The sequence below is a fragment of the Misgurnus anguillicaudatus genome, chromosome 3 (assembly GCF_027580225.2).
Source record: "Misgurnus anguillicaudatus chromosome 3, ASM2758022v2, whole genome shotgun sequence".
NCBI lineage: Eukaryota > Metazoa > Chordata > Actinopteri > Cypriniformes > Cobitidae > Misgurnus > Misgurnus anguillicaudatus.
In genome coordinates this window covers 7555235-7567892 of record NC_073339.2, presented here as the reverse complement: position 1 = coordinate 7567892, position 12658 = coordinate 7555235, and the positions used below count along the sequence as shown (strand labels likewise).

At 38.9% G+C, this 12658-nt stretch overlaps 1 protein-coding gene across 2 annotated transcripts; it reads right to left on the bottom strand.

The window, feature by feature from the left end:
- Positions 1 to 1223: 1223 nt before the first annotated feature.
- patl1 (PAT1 homolog 1, processing body mRNA decay factor) lies at positions 1224 to 12160 on the bottom strand. 2 transcript variants are annotated; one of them, XM_055204384.2, is made up of 18 exons: positions 12001 to 12160; positions 11103 to 11202; positions 8404 to 8798; positions 8132 to 8197; positions 7846 to 8046; positions 7631 to 7732; positions 7390 to 7473; positions 6111 to 6316; positions 5873 to 6023; positions 5368 to 5482; positions 4985 to 5082; positions 3275 to 3334; positions 3035 to 3180; positions 2787 to 2946; positions 2578 to 2703; positions 2396 to 2487; positions 1870 to 2019; positions 1224 to 1753 (listed from the first exon to the last, which is right to left on the bottom strand). In XM_055204384.2, exons 1-18 carry the CDS (start codon positions 12013 to 12015, stop codon positions 1732 to 1734), a joined length of 2289 nt encoding a protein of 762 aa, XP_055060359.2. In that variant the 5' UTR covers positions 12016 to 12160; the 3' UTR covers positions 1224 to 1731. The 2 variants fall into 2 exon arrangements, with proteins under 2 accessions (XP_055060359.2, XP_055060357.2); XM_055204382.2 differs by lacking the exon at positions 12001 to 12160 and adding an exon at positions 11564 to 11685.
- Positions 12161 to 12658: the final 498 nt, after the last annotated feature.

Sequence of the window (12658 nt, the reverse complement as noted above, 5' to 3'; positions counted from 1 at the left end):
GTCGTACGTCAACAGCGTCACTGTGCACGCGCATTTGCAACAGATGCGGGAGAGAAGACAATGCTGAATAAAGTTGTCATTTTTATTATTTTTGGCCCAAAATGTATTTTCAATGCCTCAACAAATTCTAACGGACCCACTGATGTCACATGGACTACTTTGATGATGTTTTTATTGCCTATCTGGACAGTATACCGTACATAGATTTTCAATGGAGACTCAGAAAGCTCTCGGACTAAATCTAAAACATCTTAAACTGCGTTTCCAAAGATGAACGAAGGTCTTCCGAGTTTGGAACGACATGAGGGTGAGTCATTAATAACATTATTTTCATTTTGGGGTGAACTATCCCTTTAAAGATTTGCATGACATAAAGTTAAATCCCTTGAGAAATGCGATGCTTCACATATAAAAAAAAATGTGAATCTCTAAAGCCAATCTCTGTTTAGGAGCAGCTTCACAGTTTTTTGTTTTTAAAGCAGTTTTTGCTCTGGTGGTTATTTCAAAACATGTTGGGTGTGCGTTTATCGAAAAATAATTCATACCTGTGGAGCATTTTTCAACCAATCAGAATAAAGCATTCAACAACCCCGTGATATAAGTGTTAACAAGCAATACTAAAGTATACATGATCTTTATTTCAGTCTGTCATGTATCATGTAAACAATGTGCTGAATTATATTTATACTGCTGGTTTCTGGAAGATACGGAGACATGTACAATTCATATCTACTTAGCGGTTAGTTAAACTGGCAACAAGTCAATCCTGACCATATTAGGTAGCTATATCAGCAATTTTTATAATGCTAAAGCCCGAACTTACGCATACATGAGGGTCCACATACAGTGCGCGTGATGCAATTAGATTTTTAAAACCTTGTGCACATTGTACACGTAGGTCACGTATGCACGTACATTAATATGTAGTCTTTGAGAGGTTTTGACATTTGTCGCAATGCCCTGCGTTGAACGTCAGTGCACGTCGTATATGCAAATGAACTTTGCTATGCAAGGTTGTGCACGTACTCTTGCGTATATGTAAAAAAAGAGACTATACCTTGTGCTTTATTCAAGCAATTTCAAGGATCTATATCGGTTATCACATACTTTACTTGAAATTATGTGTCTGATATTGAAGATCTTTCAAGAAGAAACCCTATACCGTGTTCCACGAACCTGAGCACTAGCTAATAAAACAAAAAACACCACAACTTAAGCGTGACTTTGTATAATAGAAAGTTTTAATTTCATGTTTTAACACAGGCGTCACGTCAAGATATTTAAAAATGAATAACTTTGTTTAAACCTTCATTTAAACTCACAGTCATACATATGTACAGTCACTCTTTGTAACACCTCAGGCTGCAGCGTTTAAGAAAAATTAAGATATTAAAGTGTCTCAAATCTACGTGACTATAAATAAAGTCTGATGCTTTCATGATTAAAGCCATTTCACTGGAAAACATCGTCTGGAGAGCAGCGACTGCCACGCGAGGGATTTCATTCCTGGCTTCTCTGCTCAGAGTTCCCTAATCGAAGCTAAAACATTAACCTGATCACCTTTATTGACAAACCTATGGGCGATGGCCATTTTACCATTTGTTTCTATTGTAACTTTAATAACAAGAAAGTGACATTATTACGCCCTCCGATACATATTCACACATAAAATTGCTCATTCACAACTACATTAACAGTCAGTCTCATCAGGTCTGACAGCTGAAGGAACTTCTACCTGGACAGGGCCGTGATCCTGGAAGAAAAAACAAAAATCATCATTTCCACTTCTCCCTCAATGCTCAACTTCATCACGCTAATACATGTTGGTGCGATATTAAAGCTTGTTTTAATAGATGCATATCATCTTACTGTAGCTTCTCCTGAAGGAGCTCCAGTCTCTGCCGATCCACATATCGAGAGAACAACGACACAAGGTTTGGAGGGGTGAACAGAGGCGATGAGAGAGCAGACGATGGGACCTTCAGAAGCTCTCTGGTCACTGAGAACACCAATTCCGTCCTGGAAAAAGAAATAGAGAAACATTAGCCAGCTTCACACATGAAAGCCATCAGAAAGCCAAAAATTCCACTAGGGCTGCAACTAACGATTATTTTCATAATCGATTAATCGGTCGATTATTTTTCGATTAATCGACTAAACAGATAAAAATTTACTCAATTCACTTACTAAAGCTAAATAAGGCACTACATTTGGATATTTACATGTAAAAGTGTACTTTTAAAGCTCTAAACTGTGCATCTGTTATTCATACAACACCATCAAAATGTCTATGAAAAGGATGCTTGTGTGTACTTGAACTCTTGCATCCTAAATTTGGGGCTTTAAGGTTCATGCTTATCATCATAACAAGTGTGATGTGCAGGTAGATGTTTACCAGCGGTTATCGTCCATGAGCTGACAGTTGGGATCAGAGCTCTGCATCCTCTCGCCTTCACTCAGTACCACATAGAGGAGCGTCACGCCAAACTGACCGACACAACAGACCAATTAAAATACAGTACTGATATTTAGTGGGATAAAAACTCAAATAATGCCTGGACGATGGGAATGCTGTACCTTATTTTGCAGCACCAGAGGAAGTTGTCCTTCACTGCCCTGAAGCTCTTGAAGGAGATCAGTGAGAGACGTACTCGACATGGACTGGATCACCACGGCTACTGGTTCCACCAACCAACACAGTACCTACAGGAGAAGATGCATGTAACATTTATAAAAGGACTTTGACAACACACTAACTAAGACATACACATGCTCTATCATTGTACCTGGTCATGCCGGTCTTTCTTAGCCAGGGCTGGAAGGTTCCTGGCAATTGCCATGACGACCGCAGCAGCCTGCGGCTGTGGCAGGAAGGGAAGGAGCCTGGAGATGAGCCGCTTCCCTTTGCGCACAGACATGATCATTAAACACTGCTCGTCGCTCACCCTGCATTAGAAGAGAGAGAGAAACATCTTATACAGGACTCTTTAGGAGTCAACCACATACTTTTATGATGCTGTTGGTTGGTGCTTACCGGTCGGCCCACTCTTTCTCTCGCAGCGAGCTGTAGAGTTGCAGCGTGTGAGTTTTGTGTTGTTCAAGCAGGGCGTCTCTTTGGTGTTCGGGGGTTTGCAAAAACTTCTTTTCAAAGTCCTGCACCTCGAGCAGAAGACTGTACATCTGTATAACACATTATACACAGAGCTTATTTATGCATTGTTTGAGGCATTGAGATATCAGTGCTCTGTAGCGGTTATATTCATTACTCCCTTACCTTCTCCACAGTGTAAAGGATTTGCCGTCTTTTATTCCAAACCTGTTTCTCTCGTTTCTCCTGTAAAATGACAGAAACATCCATGTGTTCACATTAAGTGGAGACTGTGCCTTTTAACTGACATGCAACTTTGTATTCATTATGCAAAACTGGCCTAGATTTAATGGTCCATCTTAATCATGTACATCCTTTTGAAACGCAAGCAGAGATCATAGTACAAAAGTATCCGCTTGTTAAATCATGACGTAACGAATACTGTTTCCAGGTCCAAGCCTCCACTCATTTCAATAGAGGATATTATTTAAACAGCTTTTATGAGCACTATTTATAGATATTACATATTTAAAGGGACACTTCACTTTTTTTGAAAAATGCAATGATATCACGCAGTGCCGGAAAATAGTCCCCCTGGAAACTTTCAATAGCTGGGGACTATTTTCGGGCACTACGTAATATCATTGCGCCTGCTGCAGCAATGTTATGGCAGCCAAGTCCTTGATTATTACGCCAGAACGAGAGTATAGTTCCTAGACATATCTGCATAGAAAATTTTAATTTCCCGTCAGTCTTAGTACACGATGTAACTACAGAAGAGACAAGTTTTAAATGGGAAAAATATCGAAACTCTTTGGTTATTTTTTAGCGGGATGCTAATGGTCTAATCAGATTCAATGGATTGTGCTAAGCTATGCTAAAAATGGTATCGCTAGACCCGGAGATCGGCTGAATGGATTCCAAAACGGTAAAAATTAAATGTTTTACTCTAGGGGAGCTCGAAGATTTGCATATTTTCAAAAAAAGTGGAGTGTCCCTAAGCAAAAATATGATAAACTCACACTGTACACTGCAGAACAGGACAGTAATGACAGTGATATATTAATAATACATAAAAAAATCCACATCCATGAGTCCATGTCTGGTCATCTCGAATTTTGTTATGGAGATAAAAAATCATGATCTGTGTTTTTGGTAGTTTTGCATTATGAAACCAGTGTATATTAGCCAGATTTCCCTATAGCATTCGAGATCGCTAGGACCCAGAAGTGCTGCATGACATTAAACTTAAAATTTTTTATAATTTACTCACCCCCATGTTATCCAGGATGTTTATGTCTTTCTTCAGTCAAAAAATATGAAGTTTTAGGAGGAAAACCTTCAAGGATTTTTCTCTATATAGCCAACGCGACCTTACGCATTACATAATTACGTTGAAAGGTCACGCGTTACATATGTGAAATGCACACTTGTGGGCCATTTTAAACAATATATTGACACAAAGACGTTACTTAGTATTGTTCCACATACAACGACGTCAGAGTGACCTTTCGACGTGATTACGTAATACATAAGGACGCGCTGGCGCATCACACGTATAGTGCAAAAGAAGTTGCGGTTAAAAAGTACTCTGTTTTTTGTGAAAATGACAATCGCTTTACTGAATAAGACCCCTATGCCACAGTTGGGATTGTTTAGAGCCTTTGGAGCTGCATTGTAACAGCAATTTTAAACTGCATTAAAACTATAAAGAAAACTAAAGTCCATTATATGGAGAAAAAAACTGGCATATTTTCCACAAAAAACTTAATTTCTTTTTCGACTGAAGAAAGACAAAAACATCCTGGATGACATGGTGGTAAGTAAATTATCAGATTTTTTTGTGAAAGTGGAATATTTCTTTAACAAGTGAACAGCGGGGGCTGTACTGCTGACCTCATCGTCGCTGCGGGTGGTCACTACGGCATCAATCATTTTCCTGGGATTGTTCACACTTGAGACTGTGAGTTTACCCAATGAGCCAGCAAACTGTACTGTGAAACACACACACAAACACAATATAAGACACAATATAATTTCAACTATTACATCACATCCTGATACACAACAAATGCTACTTTAAGAAGCTGTATGTATTGACTTCGAGCGATTGAACTTGGTACCGCATATTGGAGACATTTTCCACTTGGGTTGCCAGACGCATAGAGGAGCGACGGAAGGCATACGTTTCTCTGCTCATTTTTTGTTACTGTAGTTCTTAATTTAATAAACAATTAATATGGAGGTACGATTATTGTGTGGTATATAAATGTTTTTACCTGGTCGATAGGTGTGCTCCAGCTTGGCCACCTGAGGAGTGATGAGTTTGGTGGCGTGTTCCTTTTTATTGTCCCTGTCCCGCTCCTGACGTTTCTCCATCTTCTCATAGTAATTCTGCCATTAAAGATTCAGGAAAAAAATTAGCAACAATTAAATTTTTTTTAGATTTAAGTTTATATTTTTACATATATAACACCCTTTATAATCACCTATTGTTGCTATAATATACACATTAATTTTGCTAACTGTAAACTGTATAATTTATATTATCTAACAACTATATTTTCCAATATAAACATGCATTTTCTGCATAGCAATTTAAATTGAATATTGGGAAAGGCTCTTTTTAGGAGCTGTGACTGGCCACCATTTCTTTCACTCTTATACTTTTTTGCATTTAATTGAATGTGTAGTGATGACGAGGGGGTCAACTCTTTTCTTATGAGAATACAGACAGCATCACAGAAAGTGATGTAGTATATAAGTGGATGTATTACCCCTCACCTGGTAATAGTAGTCATCCAGATAAGGGTCAGTGCTCTGTAGCTGCATCATCTGGATTCGAGCGACCCATTCTTTCTCTCTCTGGGTCATCAGATTGCTGTAGGGGTCTCTGTTTTTCCTTTCCAAAACCCCTCTGCCCCCAAGGTGATCACTGATAGGACAAATCATAACAGGAGAGAAACGATTACACAAGGTCACATAAAGCTGTGCTTCATCCTGGACTGCTGATGGTACCCACCCTGAGCCTCTGTTCTGCATCCTCTGGCTTAGCATCCTGCGATGCTGCGGGTGGAGGTGTGTGGTGTTGTGTCTGATAATAGGGGGGTGGCCGAGGGGTGGGCCATGGGGACCCAATCTGGGGCCAGATTGCCCAAAGAATGGTCTGAAACCTCCAATGCCACCCTGTAATAACGGAGGAACTGGACCGCGCTGGAATTGGCCAACCTTAAGACAAACAAGATGAGCTCTAATAACACTCCTACGGTAATTTCTACTATGTTACATACTCTATTATTGATGTTTTTAACAGAAAAATAAACATTTATGACCGAGTTTCACTCAAACCTAAAAAACAAATTTGATATCCAAAAAATTTTTTATGTGATAACTTACTTTAATCGAACAATAATGCTTTAAGTGTGTAAAATTGAAACAATTTAAAATATCTAAAAAAAAAAAATACAATTGTGGGGGGTGAAAAGGTGATGTACACATTCACATTAATATAACATTTTTCAGTTTACATTTATTGTAATAAATTAAAATAATGCAATAAAGTATATATTTTATTCATAAAAATGAGTTAAGTTATGCTGCGTTCAGACCAGCCGCGGTAGAGCCATCCAGCGCAAGTGACTTTAATGTTAAGTCAATGTGAAGAGAGGTGCAAATGAGGCGTTTAGTGAGGCGCAGTAGACGCGATTCTGCATCATTTGCACGTAATTATAGAAAGCGAGCGGAGTCGCAGAAGCCCCTCCCATGACGCGAATATCCGCGTGAATGTCTCTGACTATAAATTCACGGGCGGCTTTCATGCGCGAGTAAACTCAAAATGTTCATGCGGCAAACTAGACGCGGTAGACCTGATTTTGACGCCTCAAACGCGGCTGGTGTGAACCCACGGTTACACTTTTAGTGGTTTTACCAACAATGGCCACTAGGTGTCAATGGTTTGCTGCACACTCTTGTCACAAATTAATAAATGACTGTCACTGCATTATTATTACTGATAAAAGGTTTATAACAACTACATTCTTAAACATTTCCAGCGATATCTAGTTTGTTGTGATAGATAAAAATGTACTTGCAAAACATTGAAGTAAACTCAGTTGTCCAGCGCCAGTTATTTAATTGGAGAAAAAAACATCACACACTTTGTTTTGTCTCCCTGCTATCCTAAAACTTTTACTTAACATAACGCTTTGAAGTCTTAAAATCATTCAGTTATTGCAAACCATTGCAATATGCATATTACGTTATTTTAAGATATCTTACGGGCCTACTCATGATGACCTCACCTGAGGGTTGAGCAGCTGTTGTCTCTGTATCTGAGAAAGCATATGATTAACACCAGGGAATGAATGATGAGACAACTGTGAATTCTGAAAAAGCAGAACAAAAACACGAATTAAGCAAATTTTCCCCATTTCATTTTGTTAATCTCAAAACTCAGACATACCTAAAATAATAGAGGCTGAAACCAACTTCACAATGAACAAACATTCATCAACCTCATACGAAATGTGAAATGGGACTCACAGCGATGCTTAGGAGGTTGTTAGGAGACAGGCGCTCAGGGAAAGGAGGGGGGTAACGGAGCGGCATGGAGGCTCTTATATGAACTGCTGAAGGATGATTATTCTGTGAAAGATAGAGACAGAGAGATTTTTGGTACAATATGCGTTTGGTAAACTTTACGCATTCCCTTACAGAAACGTAACATTTAAAAGTGTCCGATTATTTAATCATATTACCTGCTGATTGAGCATTTGACTCATGGGCTGCTTTGGAGGGGTTCCTATAGGCACAGCCCTTACAGGTGGACTGCCAATCACGGGTGAGGAGGAGCGAGGAGGCGGAACCCTTTCTGAAAAGTCCCGCCCCTCCTCTCTGCCCAGGGCAGGAGGTTGCTTTGGAAGGCCAACCGCTTTGATAATAGACATAAGCGAACCATCCTAAGTAGTAAATTAAGAGTTTAGGAAAACTGCACAGAGACACAACAATCCATACAACAACAAGCTATTAAAAAAAGTGTTTTACCTCAGGTTTATTAACAAGTCCTGGACTGAAGCCCATATTATTCTCCCAAATATTGTGAGAGTTTATCTATAGGTTGACAGGAAAGGATTGAAAGAAAAGAACAGAAAGATATTGATTAGTTATGTTAGGAATTTCACTTGAATTGACTACATTAATTATTGGTTAATTAAACAAATAACAGAAAATATCTGCATACTGTATATGGATATTTGTTTAAGATAAAAAATTAATAAATCTGATTATTGTGCAAATCATTAAAGTATCATACCAACCTGTGAAAGAGGAGCCGAGCCCCTGTGCAGGAGCTGATGATGTGGTTGATGATAGCCCAGCAGCATAGGAGACTGTCCTGCTAACGCAGAGGAATGACTCTGACCGGAGAGAATAGGAGGAAGGTGAGATCGGTCCGAGCTGGCCGTGCCCACTCCGGCAATGGCTGGATCCGATCCCAAGATGAAACGACTCAGCGACTCTGCTAGGTCACCCCCTGCCCGTTCATCTATGTCAGAGTACTGGCGAGAGGAGGAGGGCGGAGGGACGATGGAAGATTGGGTGGTGCTACAAGCAGGAGGAAGCTCAATTGGGGCATCGCTGGCTCCTTCTTGTACGTCTCGCACTTGCGCATCAAGTTCTGCAAGGCGGGTGTGCTCTTCCTGCCAATCATCATCTGGATGAAAAAATTATTTTATTGAGGTGATATTGCTATACGTCCAGTCAACATGTTTGCCAACACCCAAATTGTTGGTGCAACATATAGACGTTTCAGCAGTAACAATAAACAAGCGGCTTTCGTGGTCATCACGTAACTTCCGCAAAGAAAAAATAACAACAAAGTCCTTTTAAAGTTGTTTTTTTTTCTATAACAAGCTAAATAAACAACATGTAAAATACATAGGAACCCAAAACATTTGTTATTTTCGACGAGATATGTGTGTAAGAGTTCAGTTTTAGCAACTAGTCAGACCATTAAACAAACAGAAACCGGAAGTAAAGTTCGGACCAGACGCTTATTGCGTCACCGCACGTGTGCCCGATGAAACTGTCTATACATATACAATATGTTAGTTGCACAAAGATAAGCTTATCTTGCATGATCTAGCAATTAAACTGGTGGTGATGATTATCTCTGACCAATCATCAATAAATTGCGCTATACGCGCGTAGTTGAACATTTTTAGTTAAAGGAATAGTCTACTCATTTTCAGTCTTCGACTCGGCGCAGTAACACCCTCCCTCTCCCATTATGAGAGTGAGAAGGGGAGCGGACTTTTCAGGCGAGTCGAAGTACTCCCAAAAGTGCTATTACACCATAAAATATAGTTACTCTTTTAAATCCGCTTAGAAAAGCGCTATGTTTTATTTTGTACCACCAAACTTGCTCGTATAACTACTCGTCTTAAATAGGAAAAACGTTGATGTGTTTGGTCACTTCTAACTTTATCTCTAAATGGCAGCATTGAATGAATGGGGCTAAGCTAAATGCTATCGAAGCGTCGCAGCGCGCTCCAGCGCTTACGTGCACACACACAGATGATAGAGGGATGATTCAACAGTTCTTAGTTAAGGTAATAACATATTTTAATATTGAAAATGAGTAGACTATTCCTTTAACACGCATCTTTCGTGCGTAAAGTTCAGACGTGAATACGCTCAATATAACGGCTTCAGCTAGCTTTTTTTTACAACTTATCAGAACTCCTCACTCACTTTCTTTCAAGCAAAATCCTTTTTATTCATATTTTTATGAAAGTACGAAGGTGTGTCGTACAGCTCCGGGTGTCCACATACAGCGACGATGATTTTGCCCTCCATTGTTTATTTCGTATTTCGCTCGCTACGTCGTAATCATGTCACTACTAAAGCAACCGTTTTAGTACTGTTTTAGGTGGTACACTAAAAACACGGTTCCCACACCTAAGTTAACTTCAAATTCAAGGACCTTTCAAGGACTTTCCAGGTTAAATACCCTCAAATTCAAGGACTAAATGTGGGGACCATTTTCAAGTGAGAGCAAGGTTACATCGTGTTACCTTTTAAGATACTATGTTAAAGTTCCCTTTTGAGGGAACTCACGCTCCGTCACTGCGGTGACACTTTGGGGGACGCATCCAGTGGTAAGTGCGTCTGAATGTGTATATCAAATTCAACCAATGGTGAGGCTTAACGACAAAGACAGGGTGCAGGAAGTATATCACTATCTGAAATATTGCCAAAAATGGCGTTACAGGGACGCAGGAGGTATGGCAATGAAGACGCAGCGTCTCATTCCCTTCTCAGGGAACAACAGTTACGTACGTAACCAGAGACGTTTTCATTTGTCAAACACAACTATGCAAAAAAGCATTTTGGTATGAATCAACATTCGCATACAGAAGATATAAGCATTTAAAGCGAACAGTTTAGCACGTGTGCTTAAAAAGTCTAGAATTTTTATGATCCTACACTACACAGGGAAAAATATGGATTTTTTTTCCAGAAAACGTATTGCATAAAATAGATTCAAGCACTTTCAATGACCTGTATATGTATGTATGTTTCAAAAACTTCCCAGGACTTTGAATTTTCCCCCAGATTCACAAACTTTCAAGGATTTCAAGGACCCGTGGGAACCCTGTAAAAAATGTATCAGGTACTAGGTACCGTACACAGGGAAGAAAACCCTAAAAGTGAGCTGCACCAAGCCGTACCAGGTTGTACTATCAATTGGAAAAGCGCCATTAGAGTTACTATTGTTTATATTAAGGCTTAGTTTTGTTTCTGCAAGGTTCCCGTAGATCAAACGGTACAGCATTGCATTGCAATGCAAGGGTTTACACCCAGGGAACAAACATATAAATAGCATCCTATCGTGTGGCTCATCAAGAGCATCCACAATAAACTGTTTCTTGATATCACATGATGTTATTATTACCTTGACCATCATACTTTAGATACTTTACTTTACCCTACTACAAACAACTATCAAACTTACCGATTGCTCCTGCACCAAAAGTGTCATCATTGAACTGGTCAATTTCATCTTCTTCCTCTACCAACCCTTCCTCCTCCAGGGTGCAGTCATCATCCAAGGACTACATGACAGAACAGACACATGAAATAAACAGTAAATTTGCAGCATATGTCATACTTAAGTGAGGAGATTAATGTAGTAGATAAAATAGTGGTCATAGGAAATGATGCTGCTGTAGCCATTCTGTATAGTAGTACTGTTACCTGTGCTTGTACTGACCTTAAACAACCATGTTACATGTAAATGCACTAATCTGGGTGTGTTTATCTGATTTATTGTAAATATTTATTCTAACAACTAAAAAAGGCATTGCTCAGTCACTTCTTAAAACTCTAGGATAGGGTGTATACACGTTTCCAATGCTGAACAAGTAAACTGCAAAGTGCTCATAAAAGCTAAAATTACAGAAAACCATTACAAACCTCAGCTGGCCTGCCAACATCATAATATATATCATGTGAATTTAAGATATTCACGCAATGACACTGAAGCTGAAACGTTTGCATTGCTCTAACGTTACTAGTTGACGCACTAGCATGGCCTCGCTAACATGCTAACAGGGCCAAATGTTTAATATAGCACATCTGGGCGACACTAAACGCAAAACGCCAGTACTTGCCATGGACAGATGCTTATTCCAGATTTTAAGAAGTGGAAAATAAAGCTTATTAAAGGTAAACGCCGGTGAGAGCAATGGTGGGCATCCCAAGCACGTTTAGCTTGCTAACAGTTGTCGAAAACAAAGCCCTATATTTCTCTCAATCTGAATATACAGCTTTCAAAATACTAATCCTCACACGACCTGAACTTAAAATATCGCAAATAAAGCGTTTATGATGTCAAGAAAAGTAACGTTTACCTGAAAACGGAACATGTATATGTGTTAAAAAAAGATCTCGTTCAATTCTGTTGCGCGAGACGCCGCGCGCGCTGACACACGGCACAAGATTCCTGACGCGCTCACACGAGCTTAAAGAGATGGCACGCCGCTTGAATTTAGTCAAACCCTTATTTCCCCAGCAAAGTATGATTTATGATTATATTGTTGTTTACAATTAACACTAAATTGTGTCACCAGAAACATATTGCATGTTATATACAATGGTACAGAGTATGGTATAATATGTAAAGTCTGAAGTTTGTACTTTATTTTTTGTTTATATTTTGCCAGGAGAACATGCACATTTAAAGCAAATATAACAATATAAACATTATAAGAGGTAACACACACAAAATAACGAATGAATGTTAAAAAAAAGTTTGACTTCTTTGGAAATACACATTATTTTCTAATATATTTTTATTTAATAAACAGCACACTCATACACAATGAAACATTTACTAGTAATTGTTCAGTATAAAATGCACAATAGTTGTAAAATATTTTGATAGGTCTTTCATAGGTGCCATGTATAACAACTGCGTCTTAAATCCTAAAAAATAGCTTTGTGATTAAATGCAATAATTTACACTTACACTGTTACTACATTTTATACTTTTCTTAATACGTCAAATGA

Excerpts from the sequence above, each read along its gene's own strand:
- patl1 (XM_055204382.2), bottom strand. The coding sequence starts at position 11,647 with ATGCAAACGTTTCAGCTTCAGTGTCATTGCGTGAATATCTTAAATTCA. Across the intron at positions 11,203-11,563 it reads ATGTTGGCAGGCCAGCTGAG|TCCTTGGATGATGACTGCAC; the intron begins GTTTGTAATGGT and ends TCTGTCATGTAG. Across the intron at positions 2,488-2,577 it reads CTCTGGTGCTGCAAAATAAG|TTTGGCGTGACGCTCCTCTA; the intron begins GTACAGCATTCC and ends TGTGTCGGTCAG.